This window comes from Panthera uncia (genome assembly GCF_023721935.1).
Source record: "Panthera uncia isolate 11264 chromosome C1 unlocalized genomic scaffold, Puncia_PCG_1.0 HiC_scaffold_4, whole genome shotgun sequence".
Lineage (NCBI taxonomy): Eukaryota > Metazoa > Chordata > Mammalia > Carnivora > Felidae > Panthera > Panthera uncia.
This window is the reverse complement of record NW_026057585.1, coordinates 27,609,029-27,634,988: the sequence shown is the minus strand read 5'-3', so window position 1 is coordinate 27,634,988 and position 25,960 is coordinate 27,609,029. Positions and strand designations below refer to the sequence as shown.

Below are 25,960 nucleotides of genomic sequence, written 5' to 3'. Positions count from 1 at the left end.
GCAAAGGACATGTCTGATAAAGGATTAATATCCAAAATACATAAAGAACATATACAACTCAGCACCCAAAAAACAAATAACCCAATTTAAAAATGGACAGAAGACATGAACAGACATTTCTCCAAAGAAATCCAGATGGCCAACAGACACATTAAAAGATGCTCAACAGCACTCATCATCAGCAAAATGCAAATCAAAACCATAATGACTTATTACCTCACATCTATCAGAATGGCTACAATAAAAAACACAAAAACAATAAGTGTTGGTGAGGTTATGAAGAAAAAGGAACCCTTTTCTTCATAAGGGTTTTGCCCTTTTGGTGGGAATGCAAACTGATGCAGCTACTGTGGAAAGCAGTATGGAGGTTCCTCAAAAAATTAAAAGTAGAACTACCATAAGATCCAGTAATTCCACTACTGGGTATTTACCCAAAGTATGTGAAAACACTAATTGGAAAAGATATATGCACTCCTATGTTTATTAAAACATTATTTACAATAGCCAAACTATGGAAACAGTCCAAGTGTCCACTGATAGATGAATGGATAAAGATGTGGTGTGTATAGATATAGATATATTGTTTATATAGATAGATATAGATGTGGTGTACACACACACACACACACAATGGAATATTACTCAGCCATAAAAAAGAGTGAGGGGCCTCTGGGTGGCTTGTCTGTTGAACATCTGAATCTTGATTTCAACTCAGGTAGTGATCCTAGGGTCATGGGATTGAACCTGACATTGGATTCCATGCTGAGCATGGAGCTGCTTGAGATTCTCTCTTTCTCCCTCTGGCTTTCTCCCTTGCTCTCACTCTTTCTCTCAAATTAAAAAAAAAAAAAAAGGCACCTGTGTGCTTCATTGGTTGAGTGTCTGACTCTTGATTTTGGCTCCAGGTCATAATCTCACAGTTTGTGAGATTGAGCCCCGTACTGGGCTTTGTGCTGACAGCATGGAGCCTATAATGGATTCTCTCTCTCCATCTCTCTCTGTGCCCTTCCCCCATTAGCCACATGCTCTCTCTCCCTCTCTCTCAAAATAAACATTTTTTTTTTTAATTTTAAAAAAGAATGAAATCTTGCGATTTGCAACAACATGGATGGAGCTGGAGAGTATAAGGCTAAGCAAAATAAGTCAGAGAAAACAAATACCATGATCTCACTCACATGTGGAATTTAAGAAACAAAACAAATGAGCAAAGAAAAAAAGAGACTTTTTTTTTTAAAGGAGTCTCCATGACCAATGTATGACTTGAACTTACAACCCTGAGACGGAGTCGCATGCTGTACCAACTCAGCCAGCCAGCTACCTTGCAAAAAGCAGACTCTAACTATAGAGAACAAACTGATGGTTAGCAAAGGGGAGGAAGGGGTGGGGAAATGAGTGAAATAGACGAAGGGGTCTAAGAGTACACGTATCATGATGAGCACCCAATAAAGTATAGAATTGTGGAATCACTATATTGTACACCTGAAACTAATATAACATTGTGTGTTAACTATACTAGAATTAAAATTTTAATTTTTTTAATCTTTATTTTTGAGAGAGAGAGACAGAGTGCGAACGGGGGAGGAACAGAGAGGAAGACACAGAATCAGAGCCTGATGCAGGGCTCAAACTCATGAACCGTGAGATCATGACCTGAGCTGAAGCTGGACACTCAACAGACTGAGCCACCCAGGCTCCCTTAGAATTAAAATTTTTAAAAATAAAAAATAAAATTCAGCTAATGGTAAACCACTAGGTGCTTGAAAGCCCTTGGCCACCTTACTCTTCCCAGTGCCTTGACCACCTTAAACTAACGTGTCAGTATCAAAGCTCTAGGACAAGGATGCTTTTAAGCCAGAGAAAAGATAACTCTATGTGTAATCCAGAGTATTTGTTCTAAGGATGATTAGAAGCATAATAGTGTCAATATACATCATAACTACAATCTATAAAGCTATCTCTCAGATTAGAAAGGAAAATTTTCCCCAAATGCATTCAATACCACAGGTCTCCATTTATAACTAATATGTCTTCATTTTAAATTAGCTTATCTGTTCCCAAAAGTGTGTTTTATAAGGAAAATGAACACTCTTTAATATTACTCATGGAAATGTTAATTTGTGGAGGGTAATGGACATTATGTATCTCAAAAAAGTATTTAAAACATACATACCCTCTGATCTAGGAATTCTGTTTTTAATAATTTATCATAAGGAAGTAAAAATGTGTGTTACAACTTACTTTAAGCAGGTTCATGGAAATAATAGGGAACACATGCCCAACAATAGAACATTGGTTAAATAAATTTAAGATTGCTTATATGATGCACAGCCATTAAAATTATATATTAAAAAAGGGCACATTTAAAAATCAGGTCAACATAACAATGTGTACATATATTTCCAATTTTGGAAACTAAATAAGGAAAACAGGAGAGAAAAAGACAAGAAAGTTAGAGGATCAATCCTGGGGCCCCAACATCTCACTAATAGAATGAGAAAGGAAACTATTACAGAGATAAGTAAAATGTTTCCAAATCTAAAGGACATAAATCTCCCTATAGAAAGGATCCAGTAAGAGTCCAACACAATGAATGAAAAAAGCCCCCAGAAGGGGATAGTGTTATGTGAGAACCCAAAGATACTGGGGGACATTGGGCAGGCTCTACCATATTGCCCAAATTATCAATCACATAGAATAAAAACATTTTCAGGCTAGCAACATCACAATATTTAACTCCATGCACCTTCCTTGGGAGATAATTGGAGGATGTAGGATAATTTATCTACAATTTGGGACTGATGATGAAGATGAGAAAAATTCCATCACTCAGTAGCTATATAATCTTAGGTAAGTGGCTTAGACTTTTTGTGCATCAATTTCCTCATCTGAAAAGTGAATTACACTATTGTGAGGATTAAATGACTTAACATACAAAAAGTACTTGGCTAAATGCAATGCAGCACCCTGGTTTAGATCCTGGAATAGAGAAAAATGACATTTGTAGGAAACAGGTGGCATCTAAAAGTCTATAGTTTAGTTAAAACTAACATACCATTGGGTGGCTCAGTCAGTTGAGGGACTGGCACTTGATCTCGGCTCAGGTCATGATCTCACCATTTGTGAGTTCCAGCCCTGCATCAGGCTTTGTGTTGACAGCCCAGAGTGTGACTGAGTCTCTCTCTCTCTTTCTCCATCTGCCCCTCCTCTGCTCTCTCTCTTTCAAATAAATAGCATTAAAAAAAAACCTATCATACCATTAATAATTTCTTATTTTGACGAATGTTCTCTATTTATGTTAGACATTAGGTGAACCTGGGTGAAGTTTATAGGGGAACTCTACTGTCTTTGTAATTTTTCTATAAATTTAAAATTATTCCAAAATAAAGGTTTATATTAAAAAAGTACTTCACCCCTACCTCATACCATATACAAAATGGATCATCAATCTAATTTTAAGAGCTAAACTCTCAAAATCCTAGAACAAAATATAGGGACCTTAAATTAGGCAATAGTTTCTTAGATATGACACCAAAAGTAAAAGCAACCAGAGGAAACATAGACAAAATGGATTTCATTAATATTAAACACTTTTGTGCTTCAAAGGACACCATTTGGAAAGTGAAAAGACACCTCACAGAATAGGAGACAATATTTGCAAATCATACATGATAAGGGACTCATATGCAGAATAAAGAATCTTACAATTCAAGGGGCATCTGGGGGGCTCAGCTGGTTAAGTGTCCAACTTTGGCCCAGGTCATGATCTCGCAGTCTGTGAGTCCCATGTTGGGCTCTTGTGCTGACAGCTCAGAGCCTGGAGCCTGCTTCAGATTCTGTGTCTCCTTCTCTCTCTACCCCTCCCCACTTGCACTCTGTCTCTCTCTCAAAAATAAACATAAAAAAAAATTAGAAAAGAATCTTACAACTCAACAACAACAACAAACCCAACCCAATTAAAAATGCATAAGGGATACAGACTTCAAGCTATACTACAAAGCTGTAACCATCAAGACAGTATGGTACTGGCACAAGAACAGACACTCAGATCAATGGAACAGAATAGAGAACCCAGAAATGGACCCACAAACGTATGGCCAACTAATCTTTGACAAAGCAGGAAACAATATCCAATGGAATAAAGAGTCTCTTCAGCAAGTGGTAATGGGAAAACAGAACAGCAACATGCAGAAGAATGAACCTGGACCACTTTCTTACACCATACACAAAAATAAACTCAAAATGGATAAAAGACCTAAATGTAAGACAGGAAGCCATCAAAATCCTCAAGAATAAAGCAGGCAAAAACTTCTTTGATTCTGGCCACAGCAACTTCTTACTCAACACGTCTCTGGAGGCAAGGGAAACAAAAGCAAAAATGAACTACTTGGACCTCATCAAAATAAAAAGTTTCTGCACAGCGAAGGAAACAATCAGCAAAACTAAAAGGCAACTGACGGAATGGGAGAAGATATTTGCAAATGACATATCAGATAAAGGGTTAGTATCCAAAATCTATAAAGAACTTATCAAACACAACACCCAAAACACAAAGAATCCAGTGAAGAAATGGGCAAAAGACACGAATAGACACTTCTCCAAAGAATACGTCCAGATGGCCGACACATGAAAAAATGCTCAACATCACTCATCATCAGGGAAATACAAATCAAAACCACAATGAGATACCACCTTACACCTGTCAGAATGGCTAACATGAACAACTCAGGCAACAACAGATGTTGGCGAGGATGCGGAGAAAGAGGATCTCTTTTGCATTGTTGGTGGCAATGCAAGCTGGTGCAGCCACTCTGGAAAACAGTCTGGAGGTTCCTCAAAAAAACAAAAATAGAACTACCCTACGACCTACCAATTGCACTACTAGGCATTTATCCAAGGGATACAGGTGTGCTGTCTTGAAGGGACACATGCACCCCCATGTTTATAGCAGCACTATTAACAATAGCCAAAGTATGGAAAAAGCCCAAATGTCCATCGATGGATGAATGGATAAATTATATATATATATATATATATATATATATATATATATATATATATGTTGGAGTATTATATACACATACACACAATGGAGTATTACTCGGCAATTACAAAGAATGAAATCTTGCCATTTGCAACTATGTGGATGGAACTGGAGGGTATTATGCTAAGTGAAATTAGAGAAAGACAAAAATGATATGACTTCACTCATATGAGGACTTCAAGAGACAAAACAGATGAACATAAGGGAAGGGAAACAAAAATAATAGAAAAACAGGGAGGGGGACAAAACAGAAGAGACTCATAAATATGGAGAACAAACTGAGGGTTGCTGGAGGGGTTGTGGGAGGGGGGATGGGCTAAATGGGTAAGGGGCACTAAGGAATCTAATCCTGAAATCATTGTTGCACTATATGTTAACTATGCTAACTAAACTTTGGATGTAAGTTTTAAAAAATAAAAAATAAAATTTAAAAAATGCATAAGGGATTTATTTATTTCTAATTTTTATTTATTCTTGAGAGAGAGAAAGTGCAGGCACACATGTGAGAGCATGGGGTGGGGCAGAGAGAGAGGGAGAGAGAGAGAACCCCAAGCAGGCTCTGCGCTGACAGCACGATGCAGGGCTCGAACTCACAAGCTGTGAGATCAGGACCTGAGTTGAAATCAAGAGTCGGATACTTAAATGACTGAGCCACCCATGCACCCCAATGCATAAGAGATTTAAATAGACATTTCCAAAAAAGATATACAAGGGGTCATTTAGCACATGAAAAGATGCCCAACATCATTAGTCATTAGGGAAATGAAAATCAAAACCATAATAAGATACTATTTCACACCTACCTGGATGCCTAAAATAAAAAGGACAATAAGTATTGAAGGAATAGAGAAATTAGAACTCTCATACATTGTTGGTGGAATTGTAAAATACTGCAGACACTTAAAACAATTTGGTAATTCCTCAAAATGTTACCAAAAAACAGAGTTACCATACGACCCAGAAATTGCACTTTTAAGCATACATCCAAGAGAATTGAAAAACCTATATCCACACAGAAATGTGTACAAAAATGTTCACAGTGGCATCATTCATGATAGCAAAGAACTAGTAACAGTCCAAATGTTTTTCAAAGGACGAATGGATAAACAAATGTGGTATACCCACACACTGGACTATTATTTGGGGGAAAAAAGGGAATGAGATACTAATACATGCTACAATATGAACGAGTCTCAAAAACATGCTAAGTGAATCACACACAAAAGGTTATATATTGTATAATTCCGTCTATGTGAAATGTCTCAAATAGACAAATCTATAGAAACAAAGTAGACTAGTAACTGCCTACTAATAGTAGGGACTGAGGGAAGGCGAGAATAGAGAGTGACCACTAATGAGTGTGGGGTTTCTTTTTGGGGGTGATGAAAATATTCTGAAATTGATGTGAATTTTCTGAAATTCGTGAGCCACTGTCATTAGTGATGGTTGAATAACTCTGTGAGTATACTAAAAATCGTGTAATTGTATACTCCAGAAGGCCAATTTTTTGGGTGTGTGAATTATATCATAATAAAGTCGTTATTTAAAAAATGTATTTAGGGGGCGCCTGGGTGGCTCAGTCGGTTAAGCGGTCATGATCTCGCGGTCCGTGAGTTGGAGCCCCGCGTCGGGCTCTGTGCTGACAGCTCAGAACCTGGAGCCTGTTTCAGATTCTGTGTCTCCCTCTCTCTGACCCTCCCCCGTTCATGCTCTGTCTCTCTCTGTCTCAAAAATAAATAAACATTAAAAAAAATGTATTTAGAATAGTTAGTAAGTACCATGTTTCCAAATATTCACTTCTCTCTGGGGGAGTCTGAATCATGTGACTTAACTTAGCTAATGAAATATGGCTGGAAGTGATACAGATCACTTCCTAGCCAAAGTTTGGGGAACCATATCACTCATGTTGTTCAACATATCACTCTTCCCTTTGCCATAACAATCAGCAATGTTCAAAATAGAAGTGGCTTTACCAGCCTGGGTCCTAGAGTAAAAACAATGTAGAGCAGAGCAGCGGGCAACTTTTGACGGACACGTAGCATGAGTGAGAAAAGATGTTGTAAGCCATTTTAGGGTATGTGATTTTAGGGCGTGTGGTAACAACAATAATGACAACAGAAAGAACAAGAACAACAACTAATATTATTACCCACCACCGGCAGAAATTAGGAAATAGAGACTGTCAGGCCAGCACTTCAAATCAGTAACTATTTTCTGAGTGGCCTGTATTGATTGGTTCTGGGGATTCAGAGAGAGATGCCATGCACAATTTCTCATTAGCTAACATCGATTGAGCACTTACTGAGTTACTATGTGCCCAGCCCTTTTGGGCTTTGGCACATGTGTTGTCTCCAGTCTCACCAAAGAGCAGTTTGGTGATGAACAAGAAGCTTCTCCAATTTTGACCCACAAATAGACAATTCTATTTTAGAGAAATTAGTGAAGCAAATGAAAGGCTGTGGGATCCGTTTAAAATAGCCACAGAGTGTCAAGGGCTGTGAGCCAGACCAAACAGCACACCTTCCCACACGCCCCACTTGGGCCTGTGATTACTCAAATCCCAGCATTGGCCCAGGCTGCTGCCCGCCGGGAACACCCCTCCAAAGAGCACAACTGGAAGGTAGTTTGCCAGGAAAGGGCAGAGCTAGACTGTATCTGGGGGGAGATGCATGACATTTTTCTTCATATTTATAAATTTATGTTTAACATCATGACTCCCCACTGTTTGGTTTTCCACCTCCTCACCTGGCAGTTTGCTTTTGCAGCACTGGCGGGAGCTCAGTCAGGCTGAGGAGGCAGGGGAGAGACATGGCTCAGAGACTCCTTTAGGCTGAGCAGCCTAAGCCTGACCAGAAGCTTATCTGGTAGTAAGGAGGCTGCAGAGATGAACATTTATTAAGGCACCAAAAGTTTTAAACTCTGTAAATGGAGCATAGTTGGTACAGTCCTGTGCTCTGGTGAAGGAACAGGGGCAGAAGCTGGACCTTGAAGCATATAAAACAGATGTGACAATGCAGGACAGTGGGGTATATACATGCGGTCCCTTCTACTCATGGGGAAGAGTCAGCCTCATGGAGGTTAGGCAGAGTATCTTGAAGGGAGCTATACAGCAAACACCAAGAGGGGCACCTAGTCCAGTCCTGGAGTGGGAGGGGCAGAGACCAGAAAAGCCTCTGCCGGAAGAGGAAGAAGAGTCCTTGGCTGGGTAGGAGACACCAGGCTCAAGGCACGGTGACTTGACTGTTTGTTCTGCTCCCATCTGCTGTGAAGGGCTGTGTGCAGTGGCTGCTGTCCCACCCCCTGAAGCAGAGGCAGGGAACAGTTAGGGGCTCCCAGGTGCATCTCAACTGCCACAGCATCTCTCGGCCTTGGAGTCTCTCATGTGTACAGTATGCATTTCCTTTAAAAAAAAATTAGAGAAATATCTTTAAAGCCAACTAGTTTCTTTCCACCTGGCCCCCGATCTCTCCTGTTACTGAGGACAGCCTCAGAAAAGATCCCTCGCAGCCTCTGAAAAAGCGGCCAGCCTGGGTGACAGATCTTACATGGACACAATAGCAGCTACCTTCTGAGAGTCGACTAAGGAGGATTTAGAATGGTTCTCTGGGCCTGAGATCCCACACACTGCTTGAAGATGTTTCATTTCTAGAAATCTTTGGTGAAATCTAGAGTGCAAGGAGGGCTGTGACCACACACTCAAATCAGGAGATATTAGCACCTATGTATGAGCAGGTCATTGGATAGGAGACAGTGGGGCACACTAGGCAGTTGTGACAGGGATCATAGGCCCTGCCATGGTGCAATATGGGGCTTCTGGGTGGGCAGGGAGCAGGGAAGAGGTCAAAGGAGACCATTCCCCCATTCTGGACAATAACCTTTGAATTCCCACGATATTGTATCTGTACACTTACATCTCTCATTCCACGTGTGAAGACAGGAGGCAGTCTGGTTCCTCTTTGGCCTCATCAGTGCCTGCCTGATGTCTTGTGCGAAAGCAGTATTCAGTAATTAGAGGTCTCTGGGGCTAGGCTGGCTGCACTGGGATTCTGGATTTCCCCCTGGTATTTGTTTCCAAAGATGTTTATCCCATTTTAATAATAAACAAACTGAAGTGTAATGATTTACTCAACTACTCATGCATTCATTCATTCATTCATTCAAGAAATATTTATTGTGAGCCAAGGCACTATCCTGAGTAACTGGGGATAGAGATAAAACCGTAATGTTTTTATTCTCGTGTGGGTAGACGAGAACAAATGAAAATGTAAAATGTATACAACGTCACATAGTTGTCAGAGCTATGGAGAAAAATAAACCCGGGAAGACACTTAAAAAGGAATGGTCAGGTAAGGCCTCCTATGTGGGTGATACCTGAGCAGAAACCAGGAGGCGGTGGGGAGCTAGCCTTGTGGGAATGCACCCAAACACCATTCCAGGAAGGGCAAGCCTCTGGATGGGAGTAAGGTGTTTAAGGAGCAGCAAGGAGGCCATAGAATTCTGTGATTTGTTGAGGTTTCTACAACACAAACTGGAGCCACAGTAGTTAGAAATCTACATCTAAAAAAATTTTTTTTCAGTAGTTTTATAACTACTCAGATTTTTTTTAAATTTTAATGTTTATTTATTATTGAAAGACAGAGAGACAGAGCATGAGCATGGGAGGGGAAGAGAGAGGGGAGACACAGAATCTGAAACAGGCTCCAGGCTCTGAGCTGTCAGCACAGAGCCCGATGTGGGGCTCGAACCCACAAACTGCGAGATCATGACCTGAGCTGAAGTCAGACACTCAACCAACTGAGCCACCCAGGTGCCCCTGTAAGTACTCAGATTTTAGGTTTTTTTCCCCCTTCGATATATCTTTATTTGAACATATTTAATTATAAGCTGACTTTATTAACATGCCTAACTTTTACCATTTTAACAATTTTTAAGCATACCATTCAGCAGCATTACATTCTGTGTTGTGCAGCCATCACTACTATCCATTTCCATAACTTTCTCATCACCCCAAAAATGTCTGTATCTATTAAACACTAACTCCCCTTTCCCCTACACCCTTACCCTTGTAACATCTACTTTATTTCTGTCTCTTTGGATTTGTTATTCTAGGTACTTCCTATCAGTGGAAACATATTATGTATTGAGCTTATTTTATTTAGCATGTTCTCAAGGTTCATCCATATAGTACATCCATGTAATACTCCATTATAGTATGCATTAGAATTTCATTTTATAGTTAAGTAATATTCCATTGTATGTATGCTGCATTTTATTTACTTTCATCTGTTTATAATGGTTATGAGTGTAGAGCCTACTTAAGATTTTTTCTCTCTCCCTCTGCCCCTCTTCCTAGCTCAAACACTCAAAATAATAATAATAATAAAAATAATGGTCATGTTGTTTCTACCTTTTGGCTATTGTGAATAATACTGTTATGAACACACTGGTGTACAAATATCTGTTTGAATCTCTATTTATTTATTTACATTTATTTATTTTTGAGAAACAGTGAGACAAAGCATGAGCGGGGGAGGGGCAGAGAGAGAAGGAGACACAGAATCTGAGGCAGGCTCCAGGCTCTGAGCAAGCGGTCAGCACAGAGCCTGATGCGGGGCTGGAACCCACGAACTGTGAGATCATGACCTGAGCCTAAGTCAGACGCTCAACCGACTGAGCCACCCAGGTGCCCCATGAATCTCTTTAGTATATACCTAGAAGTGGAATTGCTGAATCATATGGTAATTCTGTTCAACTTTTCTGAGGAACTGCCAGAACTTTTCACAATGGCTGCACCACTTTACATTCCCAACAATGTATGAGTTCCAATTTTTCCATATCCTTGCCAACACTTTCTTTTTTAATTGCCATCCTAATAAGTGTGAACTGGCACCTTATGGCTCAGGTGTTACTTTTCATACTGACTACTACAAAGAGTAAAAATTTGCAATCTATCTTCAATAAATGTATATATTTTTAGTTTGGGTTCTACTGGTTGTTTTTTGACCCACTTCTAAATTTATACCACAAATCGTCAACCAGCAGTGATTTCCATTCTCCCTCCTCCTTACAGGGCACATCGGCAACAACTGGAGACCTTTTGGGTTGTCACAACTGAAGGAGGGGTGGTTAATAGAAATCTAGTGGGTAGAAGCCAAGGATGCTACTAGACATCCCTATGATGTACAGGACAGCTTCCTGCCACAATTTGGCCTCAAAAGTCAATAGTGTCAAGGTGGACAGACTCTGGATTATGACTATCTTGTCATATATCATATACCTTTATAAAGTGTCTTAAACCCTTTAGGAATAAAGCAGAATATATAGTGAACTACTGCTTCTGAACTAAATGATATTAACATTGTGATAAAGATGCAGAAAGCATAACTTTCTTTTCACAATAGCACATTCAAATTAGATATCTGAATATATTTATTAACTTAGTTGCTAATCAATCACCTAAAATGCAATGTGAGATGAAAATATCACTATTAATATTTTCAAACAGCATGTTTCTTGAAGAAAGTAACAAATCTAGGTATGTTACCTTTCACTAAATTGAAAAATGTCATGTACCAGGCTCTGTGTTTGGCACTAATTATACATGGGTGGGCCAGGCAGATATGGTCCCTCTACCCACGGAACACAAACCTCATTAGTGAATATGTGATATTAAGCCACGCATTTTTTAACAGTGTTTTCATGCCTCTCCCCTTTTAGGTTGAATCGTTTAAGGAAACTGAAATTCTTATAAAATGAAAAACTTTAATAATTGTTTAAAGCAAAGGCACAAGTAAACATTTCAGGTTATCATACAATGTTATAATAAGAAATTCCAACAGTAAAATGAAAAACATTACAATTGTGCATCTCTATAGTATATCTAATGCATTATTCTATCATCTTTTCTTTGGAGTGAAAAGAAAGGATAGGTACGGTACATCAATGAAAATGTGATGTAAAAAGTTGGATATAAATAGCATCCACTCCACTTTTAACCAGGAATTTTAATTTCAGGAAAATGAATTCAATTAAAATTAATTAGTTTAAAAAACTGTTTTGTTAATGATAGAGCAGCAATAACTTTCAGGCTAAAGTACACTTTTAATAAAGTAAACCAACGATTTCATAAACCATTAGCTGTTGACATCTGGTACTACGCAATAATCAAGCTGGCCACGAAAGGGCTTTACCAAAATACGATTCATATACTTATTTTACTTTAAATCTGAAAATTTTAATGTATTATGTAAAAGATAAAGGAGAATATGGAACCAATTCATTTATGATGCTAGAAATAAAATACTTTAAAAGGCCTAGACTTTGTTTTCAAAGGCACTATCTGGAGAGTAACAAGCTGCAAGCTCTGAGCTAAGACAAAGTTGGTTTTTTTTCTTCCAAACTAGCCTGCCAGTTAATTGAGACTTGATGTCTCAATTAATCATCAAACACTGAGTATGTAATATCCATTAGGGAAGAAATTGTGCAATGTTTTATCTTTGACTGCTTTTTTCAGGAAGAAAAATTTACCAATGATTTTTAAAAGGCTGTTGGAATATTTGCTTGATCTAAAAGTTCTGTTTCATCACCTCAATGCAATTTCCACTTTATTCAGATCACCTGTAGCCTCTACCTTTAGCGTTTCAACCTAGATAGCAATGACATGAAGGTAGCTATCCTGAGAGAGTACTTTTTTGTGTGAGTTTGTTATTTTATTCACTTTTTCCTCCCTGAATATTCTTCAACTCTAGGTGTTTAACTGAGTAACATTTAAATGACACAAAGTACCAGAGACTAAATAAAATCTATCAAGAGAACACTTTCCAATACCTCAGAAGTCTTAATTTGAATGTCAAATTAGGGCATAGTAACCTATTGCATCCAAAAAACCAGGAAGATTTTAAACCTTTCTAAGGAGTATTTGAATCAAAGCTCTTGCATGAGACGATTGTTGTTTCTATTTTTTCACTGTCCAAATTATAAGAATATCATTGGATTAAGGTTTATTTACCATGATTCTTTTAAAACCTAATTCCTAACCAGAAAACAGTACTTAGAAAATGCTCTGAGAATATCTTTCAAATTTACCACAATTCTAGAAAGAGGTCCTTAACGTCAAATTAAAACATTGACTCATTGAGGCATACCCTAAAGGTCAATACGCATGCTTGAAAGAACAGTGCTGGGATTCTGGAATTCTTCCCTGTCTTTCTCCATTTCCAAAGGTACAGACATCCTTCCAAAATTTTCGGTGGCATCAAAGACTTCATGATATAAAACAGCTGGAACATTTTCCATTTTGAATAGTTATGAGTTTAAGAATCACTAGGACATTTTAGGCTTCCAAACCATTAGTTCAACAGCAAAAGCAAATAGTTCAATCTTCTACTAAGACAAACTTAAGAATTAACCTACATTTTACAGTATCTAAACCAAGGGCCCACAGACTTTTTCTCTAAAGTGCCAGATAGTAGTTATTTTAGGCTGTTTGTGCCATACAGTCTCTGTTGAAACTACCCAAGTCTGCCATGGTAGCACAAAAGCAGCCATAGACTATATGTAAATGGATAAGCATGGAGGTAAGGTCCAAAAAATTTTATGTATTGACACAATTTCATATGATTTTCATGTGACACAACGTTATTGTGTTTTTGATTTTTCTCCCCAAGTATTTAAAAATTAAAAACCACTCTTATTTTTGTGGTTCATGTAAAAACAGGAAGCTGGCTCAAATAGGCTCATGGGGTGTAGCTGCTGACCCTTGGTCTAGATCATTTAGATTTCTTAATGTGGGGGTCAAAGCAATCATGTAGCCATGACTCATCTCATTTTACCTGGGCATCAAGAGCCTCTAGGCTAACAGTACTGAACCCCAAAAGAGAATCCCAAAAGCACCGGTCAGATGATTCTAGTAACAGTATCTACACTCATAAGCTGTGTAGAGTTTATGAGTGTTGATACTAATATCTATACATAGATATAGATCTATATATATTCAGGAAACATTTCAATCACATTGTCAGAAAAGTAGAGAATTGAGAAATCCATTAGCTGAGGCTTTTCAGCTTGGTGTCAGACATATTGATTAACATTTTGGCTCTGCTACTTACTAATTTGTGACCACAGGTAAATTAATCACTAGAATTTAACCTGGTGATACGGACAAAACAGGCATATTTTCAAGCTTGTTTCTCAAGCCTACAAAGGGCTTGCTGGAAAAGCCTACTCCGTGATATACCATAAGGCTTAACTCCTAGTTTTAGGTACAAAACTATTTTGTCTTTTCTACTCCATTCTGTCATATAAATTTTTTTCCTGCATGCAACATATTGTGCAAAGTTGCATCTCCATATATACAGAATTCTACTTTCCTCTTATCCTTGAAGGCCATTTTTTTCATAGGCTGAAGAAAATGAGAGTGGAAAGCATCCAGTCAACACATTCTTGTTATCTTTACACAATCTAAGTGTAATTTGGTATTCCACCAATCTATCAATGACAGGCATTCAGATTTCTAGGAAAAAAGTCTAGACGATAAAAATGAAGAACTGGTAGGAAAGAATTCTTATGGCTTCATCTATGGATTAGTAACAAGAGAATCTGAAGATAATGCTTGTAGATTATTTGCAGATATAATTTTTGTGTATCTTGGACATCAGTCCATTGCTTAAATTATATTAAGTAGATATTAGCACTAAGTAATATGTGCTATAACCTCTTTAATCATGAAAAATTTATTAGTTATATACACATGAAGTAAAATATGTCACCAATAGTGTTTTTGAAGCAAGCATTAGTTAACTTATGAATCTGCTAGTGTTGAATACTAAGCAAAATACTAAAGCTATTAAAATATTAGTGTTTGGTTTCATTTTCAATTTTCTTTTAACCTATTATTTACAGAAGTCCTGTTAGAATGCTGAAGGCAGTCATTTTGCAACACATATATTCTCCATATAAAATGATGTTCAGTGCTGGGTGATACAGATTTATAAATATGGACAACACAATTTATTTGTAGTTAACCTACTACTCTGACCAGTAGGCAACGCATGGAAGCATCATATGCACATAAAAGTTAGAAATTAAAACAAAACTTAAAACTCTCAAGACAGATGACCATAATTTTGTGTTTGTAAAATTATATGGAAAAAAAGCCTTTGTGGTTGGGAGCTTTCAGTGGCCCACTACTAAAACAGTAACTTTAACTGGAAAAAAAATTCCCCCAACACAAAAACACAAGATAAATTATATGTATATCTTGGTCAAATGTTTATAGACAGCTGCTATGAAAACAAATTGATAAACATAATTTGTTGAATGAGCGTGAAATATTGCACAAAAGCAGTTTTGTCTGAAGAAAATCCAATTTTCCATTGTTCTGAACTTGAAAATGCTTCCCACATATAGACATAATTGAATTTTCTAAATAAGAAACATTAATATTCAGTAATACTGTTAGAATCTTATTTTTCCCATTAACCATATTCCAGTCTACTTTATGGCAATGGTAAGTCAGTGGTGAAGATTTGGCAAAGATAAAAAGGCAGACTGTAAAATATATATATATATATGTATGTATGTATGTATGTATGTATGTATGTATGTATATACGTATGTACATATGAAACAGATATGTTCCAAAAACCCTTAATCATATGATAACCAGTCCCTTAAAAAACCCCACAGTCTAGTTCACAGTGATGGTCAGACAGTGGTTGAGTACGATTCTTTTCTTGGGGACTGCTCCTTTCGAGCCACTTGGTTGCTGTCTCTGGTCTCCAGCACACTGTCTTCTGTTTCGCTTTCACTACCATCTGCCACAGCGGGGTCCAAAGACGTTGGGCCAGATTTTCTGTGCAAAGGAAAACCAACACCACTCTCCTGTAAAGAATTATCTATAAAATCTTCATCAGAGGAATGGAATGATTCATCATCTCCTATTAAATGGTTGACAATGTGGATTCCATCAAAAGGAGGCTGGCCTGAGAAGACCCTCTGTCCTTTTAGGCACCTGAGCTGTCAAAACAAAATCCAAGTTAATATTCTCAACTGGAGGAAACACAAACACCAAGAAAGCAAATGTTTCATGTTTAAAAGAGAAGATGCCTTGATTTCTTTTCCATTTATATATAAAATAGTTACTACTAATTTTTGAGTGCCTCCTATATGTTATGTAATGGGCATATAACTTATTTTAATTGAATGATCACAACAGTCCTATGTGGTAGATTTCATCATCCCCATTTAGAGATTAGGAAATGTAAACTCAGGTAGAATAACTTGCTGAGGACATATTTCAACAACTAACACAACATGGACAATCTTGTTACTGTCCCTGGATTATTTTGAGGTAAATCCCAGACATTCTGTCAGTTTACCTGTAAATATTTCAGCATGCATCTCTAGAAGATATGGACTTAAAGACCATACTCTGAACTATCATACACGCTGACTTTTGAGAGCGTGACTCCATAATTCTGTTACAAAAGATGAAAATTTGCTATGAGTCTCCATCCTATTATAATATCCCAAAGACAACCAAAGACTCACTCAGGGCAGGAATGCTTCGTCCCACTAGTGACATTTCTCTCTGCATGGAAGGAATGCCAGTAATATATCATTTTGCCTTCTCTCCCCTACTCCTCCTTAGGGAGAAGGAGCAACTTCTCTCATGAGGCAAGAGGGGAGAAGAATGACATGTATTGCTCACCTATTTCTCTTCTCTTTCCACGTTTCAGAGCCAACTTTTGGCTATCCCAGGAGTTTCACACAGCCAGACCTTCACATGGGAAGGGCTGTGGATGTTATACGCTACCTGTTACTGGGTGGGAAAGTCTAATTCTAGAGCTCAGCAATGAAAAACCCATTGTTGTCATACTTCTAAACCACATTTTCCAAAACCAGCTTTATCAGGATTAGAAGTGATTTCTTTGTATTATCTCCCACTTCTTTGCCTAAGTTCTCACAAATTCCCAAATCCACAACCATGGATCCTACCATTTCTACTACCATATAATTGAGACATCAGCCCTGTTCTCAAAAGCTGAGGTTTTAAATATGAAATTTAATGCTGATATTGTCAGTTGTTTTATTTCTCCCACACACCATGCATTTTCTCCTACAATAGAGCAGAAGAGTTAAAAACAAAAACATTAAGAGAAAAAAACTATCAAAATCTACCTTGACTTGCAAGAATTTTTGCTGAAATACATCCCATGCCTTCTACCCTTACCATTACTATCAACCTTCAACTTTGTTTCTCAGGGACAATTTCCTGGTCACTCGCTATCTTTCAAATCTTAAGATAAAGCCTATGTGAAATATTCAGGAAATGTTACATATACTTTCAAAACTAACGGTTCTGAGAGTAAAGAGATTACAGCCTTGCCATAACACCTCCCAGCTTCCCCGACAGACTTCCAGGAAGAAGTGAAGAAACCTCAGCACTTCCCTGCTGGTGTGGGAACAATGGGAAACAAGAGGGATGCTGAGACTCAGTACAGCAATGTCTGCCTCAGGCAAACCTTCAACCACAAAGGAAGTCCTATGCCCTAAGTCAAGAGAACGAAATTACAGTGAGGTACAGTGTAATTTAAGTAATACCTTTTCCCCTGGCAGAGCAGAAAGTTTTTAGGGAAACTAAAAGTTTTAAGTTTTTAGGGAAAGGGCACAGAGCACCACAAAGACCTCCCCTTAATTGTGATACCCACTGCATTACTACAACCGCCACGTTCTGATGCAATATCCTATCACCATATTGCAACACATGATTTATAGCTCCAAGTGTTAAATTAAGTCAGTTAATCTCTTCCTTTCTTTTTTCCCAGACCCTTTTGAAGAAATAATATGGAACATGTGTCTTCCTTTTCCCTGGCTGTTACAAAAGGAGTGTGGCAGAGGAACCGCAACTTCCCAATTGTTTGGAAAGCTGTAGCTCTAACAAAATCTATTGCATTTAAAAAACTACAGCCTCATATCAGATGTAATAAGTGACCTCAAACATTATATAAAACTAACTCCAGGTTGAAGGGTTATTTCCTCAATGTCAAGGGGATGCAATTAAAGCTTCTTTACTTGAGAACTGCTAATAAAGAATAGCAACAGCATAAAGGAATTTTGGAGAGAAGAAAAAGGTGAAGGTAAGGGACTGTGGTAAAACTGAAGCTATCCCTTAGTTATATCCTAGACCTAGGAGTGTGCACACCGGTTCTGAGAGGGACAAGGCCTGTATAGGCCCTGAAAGTGGACATTTAGGCAAGGAATTCCAGGGTACTGAGAACCCATAATGCACTCTATAAGGGCCTGAACTTCAGGTCAGGATGTCTGGGGGAATCCTCATCCCATGAAGAGAGGTTTGGCTGGAGGAAGGCCAGAGCTGGGCCTTCTAAAGTGTAAAATCTTGGGTGTCTGGATCTAAGAGCTGTACTGCTGATCCTTATCACAAGACTTTCAGAGCTAATTATATTTAAACAACAAAAACCAGACTATTAATCTTTTCAACCCCACTCCCCCCAAAAAAACTTCCATGGATATTATTATTATTGGTATAAAATCAGATTAGCAAAGCTCAATATACAGTCCACTGATCATCTGCATCAGGATAACCAAGGGTGATTATTAAAAATGCAGAATCTCTCCCCAGATCTAAGGAATCAAAATTCTGAGAATGAAACATTTTTTACAAACATCTCAGAAGATCTTGATACCTCAGTTTGAGAATCACTGTGGTAGATCTTCTGCTCAAACCAAATGGGCCTGAGTGAGAAAGGAGATGATTTACCTGAAATGGAACTCTTAATTATTCACAATAAAAGACCTTCTAAACCATGAACAACTGCCTATGTGGGTGTGGTATATAGAAATGGACACCATCTTTCAGTAGTACAACCAAGCTGTTCTGAGCCAACTCCACTATGTGATGGTTGAAACAAGAAGCTGTCTGTTTATGTGATGACAAAGTGAGCACAAAGAGCAGTTCACTTAAATGCCTTCTCCTGAAACTTTCTCCTGCTATAGGGTAAGGTTTGGCAGCGTATATGTTCAAAAGACCAGAATAATTCTGATGCACATCCCAGAGTAAGGACCACTACCTGATAGGCAGTGTTTTGCTTGGTTGGCTTTGCTTGCTCTTTTGGGTCAGTCATGGGATGAGGAATCTGACAAAAGCTATGGACTCACTCTCTGTCTTGAAAAGTACACATATGTACTTTAGCATACCCTTCTGTGGCCCCTTGTCTTTTCTAATTTTTGGTTAAAGACTGTTGGAACATCATTATAAAACAACAACAAAACGTAACTTTATGAAATGCCAGTAACACACTCATATTGTGAAAAAGATTTAAAAAGTATTATTTTTCAAGGTGAAATTAGAAATAGGTTTTAAAGTCACTGAATGTGAACGGAAGTACTTTTGAGATTCACCAAGGAAATAGAAGCACCAGGAATCTTTGGAATTTTAAGCAAAGGGACTCTTCTCTGGTGATCTTAGGATTTCCCCCAGAGAAGGCTCTCAGCCAGATCACAGTCAATGAACCCTACCCAGGCATTCAGGACTTCCTGCCAGCTTAAGTTCTCCAGGCCTAGAATTTGAGCAGGGAGTCAAATGTTAGCAGACATTTGGGGGGGGGGGGGGGGGGGGGGGGAAGATTCAAAGAGATGCGGGGGGTAGGGGGAGAGGCAACTAGGAGGAAATAGACTATCTGGGGAAAAGAAAACTCTTTAAAAATTATTTATTTCCTCTGAAGAAACTTCTTCCATGTAAAACAACAACAACAACAAAAACAAAAAACAAAAAACAACCTCAGGATAGGCTAAAAAAAAGAGGTTTCAGACATGCATTTCTCTGACCTGAAAGACATGAGCTTTGAGATTAAAAAAGCCTGTCAAGTATCCATCACAGTGGATAAAAGTACACTTATACCATGGTACCTCACAATGAGATTTCAGGACACTGGGAACAAAGAAAAGATAAAGCATCCAGCCAAAACCAAAAACATTTTTTAATATAAAAGATTAAGAATCACAATGATATTAATTTCTCAACTGTAAAGACAGTAGAGCAGGTTCTTTATAATGCTAAGTAAAAATTTCCAATGTGTATTTTACAAAATTGTAATTATCTTAAAAGATGTCTTAAATACTGGGAATAAGTTAGTGGACTCCTGTGTTGTTTTATCATCACCTAGCTATTTGGAAGCAAATGAAAAAGGATTTTTATTTTTATATATTTTTTTCTTAATAAATATGATCACATTTATTTTCAATAGTTTTTATTCTGCTACCAGGAATATTTGAGCATGCCTACTATATATAGCCTTGGCCAGCATGACCATTACACATTTTCCTCCATTATAAGAGGCACTATTATTGTCATTGTGTTTCTTTGACTACTGCTGGGATGGTTGAGATTCTCTTTTGTTTTCTTTTTATTCCAGTATAGTTAACATACACTGTTATGTTAGTTTAAGGTGTTAATATAGCGATTCAGCAATTCCATACATCACTCAGGGCTCATCACGATAAACCCTTAATCTCCACTCCTCAATCCCCATCACCTCTTTTACCCATCCCCTAACCCACCTCTCCTCTGCTAACTATCAGTTTGGTCTGTATAGTTAAGAGTCTCTTTCTTGGTTTCTCTCTCTCTAGAAAAAGGATTTTTAAATAACTTTGGCCTACTGAACTAGAAGATGTTTTAGAAAAATATAATACATAATCTAATTCTGTCCTTCAGGTTACTTTATTCTTACACGAGTACATAAAATAACAAGTTTACTGTGTAATAAAATGTTTCCTTCTAATGAATGCCTTCTAATTTCTGTAACATTTAAAAATAACTTGGGATTTTAGGCATTAAGTAGATTTGCCATTTGCCAAATATCAGCTAAAAGAACCAAAACCTACCACAGAGATGATGTGACAGACTATTCAACTTGGTGAGTCACTCTGGAGTCCTTACTTCTGTCAGAAAGTTGGTGATGTTAAGAGCATCCTTTGACTTCCTAATTCTTTAGCCAACAATTTATAAATTGTGTTATGTATAAGAACCACTTGGGAATATTATATTAAAAATGTATAGATACTTGGGCCCTCTTCTCAGACACCTGGATTCAGCAGGTGGGGCTCTGGAATCTGTATTTTAAACAAGTACCTCAGATAATTCTGAATAGGATGATCCATAGATCACATTTTGAGAGACACTGGTCTAAATGGATCGTACTTAGGGATGTACTATATTAGAATCATGTTAAGAAAATCTGGTATGGATAAATAAATTTGAACTTAGGATGTTCTTATTAATTTATCACTGCCATCATCACAATGACCACTGTTGAATTTTAAAAATATGATGGCCTGATCTGGACACACAAACAAGTAGGGGGAAAAAAAACAAATAAAAATACAAAGAACTATGAGGGTAGTAAATATTTTAAGATATGACACTTCACCATCTAGTTTCAAATCTGGTTCCCATGGGGTGTTTCAGGGGATTCACCACTAAGGAACACCACCCAGTTTTAGACATCCCAACATCTCTGTCTATATTAAAGTGAGAGACCATGTGTGTTTATAAAACAGAGTCAGAACCTTCTCTTCTTTTCCTCCTATCAAATGTCAACCTTTAAGTTAAAATTTTATTCTGAGGATCAGCTTCATATCCAGGTGACAGACAATACCCTTTAAAGGATAATATGTCCAACCTTAGGAGTATAGTTCTAGCTTTACAGGCCTTGATAGAAAAAATATTTCTTAATACAACTCAACAGTCATATGAGAGAAACACACATAGGTAACTGTATCTGTAGGAGGGCGTGAGGAAGCATTTTGTTACAATAAGATATAATTTGCAATCAGTGAGGACAATGTTACAATGATAAGATACCTCTAATACACTTTGATGTTTTTTATCTAGATTAGTAATTTTAGGCTGATTTCTGCAACACAAAATTAACATTTTAAAATAAAGCTTAAATTTAAAGAATGTTGGGGCGCCTGGGTGGCGCAGTCGGTTAAGCGTCCGACTTCAGCCAGGTCACGATCTCGCGGTCCGTGAGTTCGAGCCCCGCGTCAGGCTCTGGGCTGATGGCTCGGAGCCTGGAGCCTGTTTCCGATTCTGTGTCTCCCTCTCTCTCTGCCCCTCCCCCGTTCATGCTCTGTCTCTCTCTGTCCCAAAAATAAATAAAAAACGTTGAAAAAAAAAATTTAAAAAAAAAAAGAATGTCTTTCTTTTTTAACAGAATCTATTTTTTTAAGTTTATTTTTATTTATTTTGAGACAGAGATAGAGAGCAAGTGAGGGAGGGGCAGAGAAAGAGGGAGACTGAATCCCAAGCAGGCTCTGCACTGTTAGCACAGAGCCTGATGTAGGGCTCAAACTCCCAAACTGTGAGATCATGACTTGAGCCGAAGTCCAGAGTCAGATGCTTAACTGACTGAGCCACCCAGGCACACCTAAATTTAAAAAAATTCTGTTTGGAATTTCATGTATTAAAAATGATTAGGTACTACTGTCAATGTTTTCAAAAACATCCCCATGATTATCTTATCAGACCTTGGTACTACTACTGTTAGTCTACTGCCTCTTTTGGGTCTAGGCTCTATCATCAGAACAGCAGAAAAGTTTTACTGTAATTGTGCTCCAGTTTTAGACAGGTCTCAAAGTCTGTATCCAGGGAAACTCAGGAGCTTTAACACACATGCAATGAAATATACCTTTAAGAGTGGAATCCTTTCCAGGTCTTTAAGTAGGGTCCTGATTTCTCTCTGAATCCCTGAGTCTGTATCAATTATTTTTTCTGGTTAGAAAGTATCACATGGTATCACACATCAGAAAAGCCCCATTAGAGAGGTGAAGTATGTGCTCAAAGTATGGAGGCAACAGACAGCATAGTAGGTCTGAGGAACTGTCAAAGCAGTTTAATATTAGGCTCTTAGGGATGTGTGAAGATGGGGGATGTGACATACAGGAATCTTAAAGGCATATTGTTAAGTCAAAGAAGTCAATCTGAAAAGGCTACATTAGGGGCGCCTGGGTGGCTCAGTCGGTTAAGCGTCCGACTTCAGCTCAGGTCACGATCTCGCGGTCCGTGAGTTCGAGCCCCGTGTCAGGCTCTGGGCTGATGGCTCAGAGCCTGGAGCCTGCTTCTGATTCTGTGTCTCCCTCTCTCTCTGCCCCTCTCCCGTTCATGCTCTGTCTCTCTCTGTCCCAAAAATAAACGTTAAAAAAAATTTAAAAAAAAAAGGCTACATTAGCGTATGATTCCACCTATATGACATTTTGAAAAAGGCAAAATTATCGAGACAGTACATAGATCAGTGGCTGCCAGAAGTTCAGAGGGAGGGAAGGAATGAATAGGTAGAGAACAAAGGGTTGTTAGGCAGTGCAACTATTTTGTATGACAATGTAATGGCAGACATGTATCATTAAACATTTGTAAAAACCCACAGAATGTACAGTCCAAACAGTGAACCCTAATGTAAATATGGACTTCAGGAATGTATCAATATTGGCTTATCAGTTATAACTTATATATGACACTAGCACAAGATGTTAATATCAGAGGCAACTAAGGGAACCCATTGAAGGAGAATATTCCTGCATTTTCTGGTCAATTTTTCTGTAAACCTAAGACTGTCTTCCATAATAAAGTCTATCAATTAAAAAAACTAGATGTTCTGTGATTTTTTTTTTGTGTGTGGCCACTATACTATAATATCTAAACTGCTTGAGAAAACTCTGAGACTATGTCTGTTCCAAGAAAATGTTTAGGCTCATGTTTTGTGTGTGTGTGTGTGTGTGTGTGTGTGTGTGTGTGTGTGTGTTTGCTTTGTTTGTTTTTAAAGATTGTGTATTTAGGTAATCTCTATACCCAGTGTGGGACTTGAACTCACAACCCTGAGATCAAGATTTGCATGCCTTACCAACTGAGTCAGCCAGGCTCCCCTAGGCTTTTTTTTTTTTTTTTTTTTAAAGATAAAACACAGTAAAGCATATGGATTTTAAGTGTACAGGTTGATAAATTTTTACTTATGTATATGCCCATATAACTACCACCCAGATCAAGATATAAAACATTTCCAGTACCCCAGGAGGCCCCCTTGTGTCCTCTCCTCACCTGGGGATTACCTTCAAAGGTAACCACTATTCTGACATCTATCACCAAAGAATAGTTTTGCCTGTTCTCGGACCTAATGTAAAGAATCATATGGTATATGCTCATTTGTGTCTGGCTCCTGTTACTCAACATTATGTCTGTGAGATTCACCCATGATGGCATGGATAGCAAAGTTCATTCTTTTTCATAATATTCCATTATGTAAATATGTCACAATTTATTTATTCATCTTATGTTAATGGCCACTTGTGCTGTTTCCAGCCTATTACATATAATGCTGCTATGAATATTCTTATGTTTTTTTGATGAATATAAGCACTCATTTCTCTTGAGTATATACCCAGGAGTATAACTGCTGGGTCATAGAGAATATGTGCATTAAGCTTTAGTAGATATTTCCAAACTATTTTTTAAAGTGTTGTAACATAAGCTCTTTAATTTCTGCAAGAGAACTTTGCCTTACTTTCTGCCAGGTTGGTTGTCAAAGCAAATTAATGGCCCCTTAACTGATCATACTGAGTAACTTCATTATAGATTCTTAGTAGTGGTGGTACAAGTTAGTAAAAGCACTTCTGAAAATGGTTTGACAGTATTTACTAAAGTTGAACATCTACATATCCTATACCTAGAATAGCTAAAATTACAGTTTGCTTGGCACAGTCCTAGATTATACCTGCTGCCACAATGTAATGATTAATGGTATCCTATCTTCATTCTCAAAAGTGTCCTGGTTTTAACAATAAATTGTAACAGTCACCCAGGAATCCCATTCCTAAGCGTATGAACAACAGAAACAAGTATAATACAGACTTGTAATAGGGTTCATGGCAATTTTATTCATAATAATGCCCAATGGAAATAACCCAAATGTTTATAAACTAGTATGATTAAATAAATTATGGTATATTCATACAATGAGACACTATACAGCAACAAAAATGAACGAACAGATTACTGCTGCAGGGAACAATATGGATAAAGCTCACACTGTTTAGCAAAAGAAGCCAAACACAAACAAATGCATTCTGTGTGATTTCATTAGTATAAGGTTAAAAACTAGTCAGTAAGTGGGAAGAATGACAAGAAGACTTCTGAAATGCTGGCATGTTCTAGTTCTTGATCTAGGTGGTAGTTAAATGGGCACATTCATTTTTGTGATAATTTATCAAGCTAGACACTCATGATTTGTATATTTTTCTGTATATATCTTATATTTAAAGAAAAATATCTATTAAATAAAAGCCTAAGAAATAATATCTATGGAAGACTGCTAGAAAGGCATATAATTGTCACTAGTATTTCTGAATTCTATTTTGGGATCTCACCAATCACTAATTATGTATTTGAACTCCACTGCTTTAGTCCATTATACAATTGCTCTTACTTAGATGTTAGGCCATTAGCCTAACACCTTCCTATTCAGTTCATTTTTCTACCCCAATGGCAGACCAGTAAAAGAAATTTATTTCAAAGTTAAGAAAGAGGAAGAGAAGAATTGGTTTGGTTTTGTCTTACTAAAACCATGAATCTTCAGTACGTTATGTTCCCTGCTTTGTACTAGCTACCAAATATGTGGCTCACATTGATACCATATGCATTTCTGTGTACTAATAGGAATGTTGATTTTACTAGATTTTGCCTTAGAACTATTTTTTTTTAACTATCAGAGTGAAGCATCCGATACTGCCATTTTTGTAAATGAAAGTCAAGTATCAGCAATTTAATTTGGTTTGATTAACCTAATATCCAGTTATTTCTGTATTATGTATATTCATGCAAACTGCCTCAAAATCTTTGGGGGAACA

At 37.7% G+C, this 25,960-nt stretch overlaps 1 protein-coding gene across 12 annotated transcripts in view; it reads right to left on the bottom strand.

Annotated features, from left to right (window-relative positions):
- Window positions 1-12,440: 12,440 nt before the first annotated feature.
- The window catches only part of EVI5 (ecotropic viral integration site 5), a 239,107-nt gene continuing 225,587 nt past the window's right edge, over window positions 12,441-25,960 (bottom strand). For 10 of the 12 annotated variants that reach the window (XM_049618441.1, XM_049618442.1, XM_049618439.1 and 7 more), the window contains one exon: window positions 12,441-16,057. In XM_049618441.1, the coding sequence (XP_049474398.1) occupies window positions 15,746-16,057 (312 nt within the window). In that variant the 3' untranslated portion in view covers window positions 12,441-15,745. The remainder of the gene's footprint in view (window positions 16,058-25,960) is intronic. The other 2 variants (XM_049618448.1, XM_049618449.1) reach the window with 1 other exon arrangement.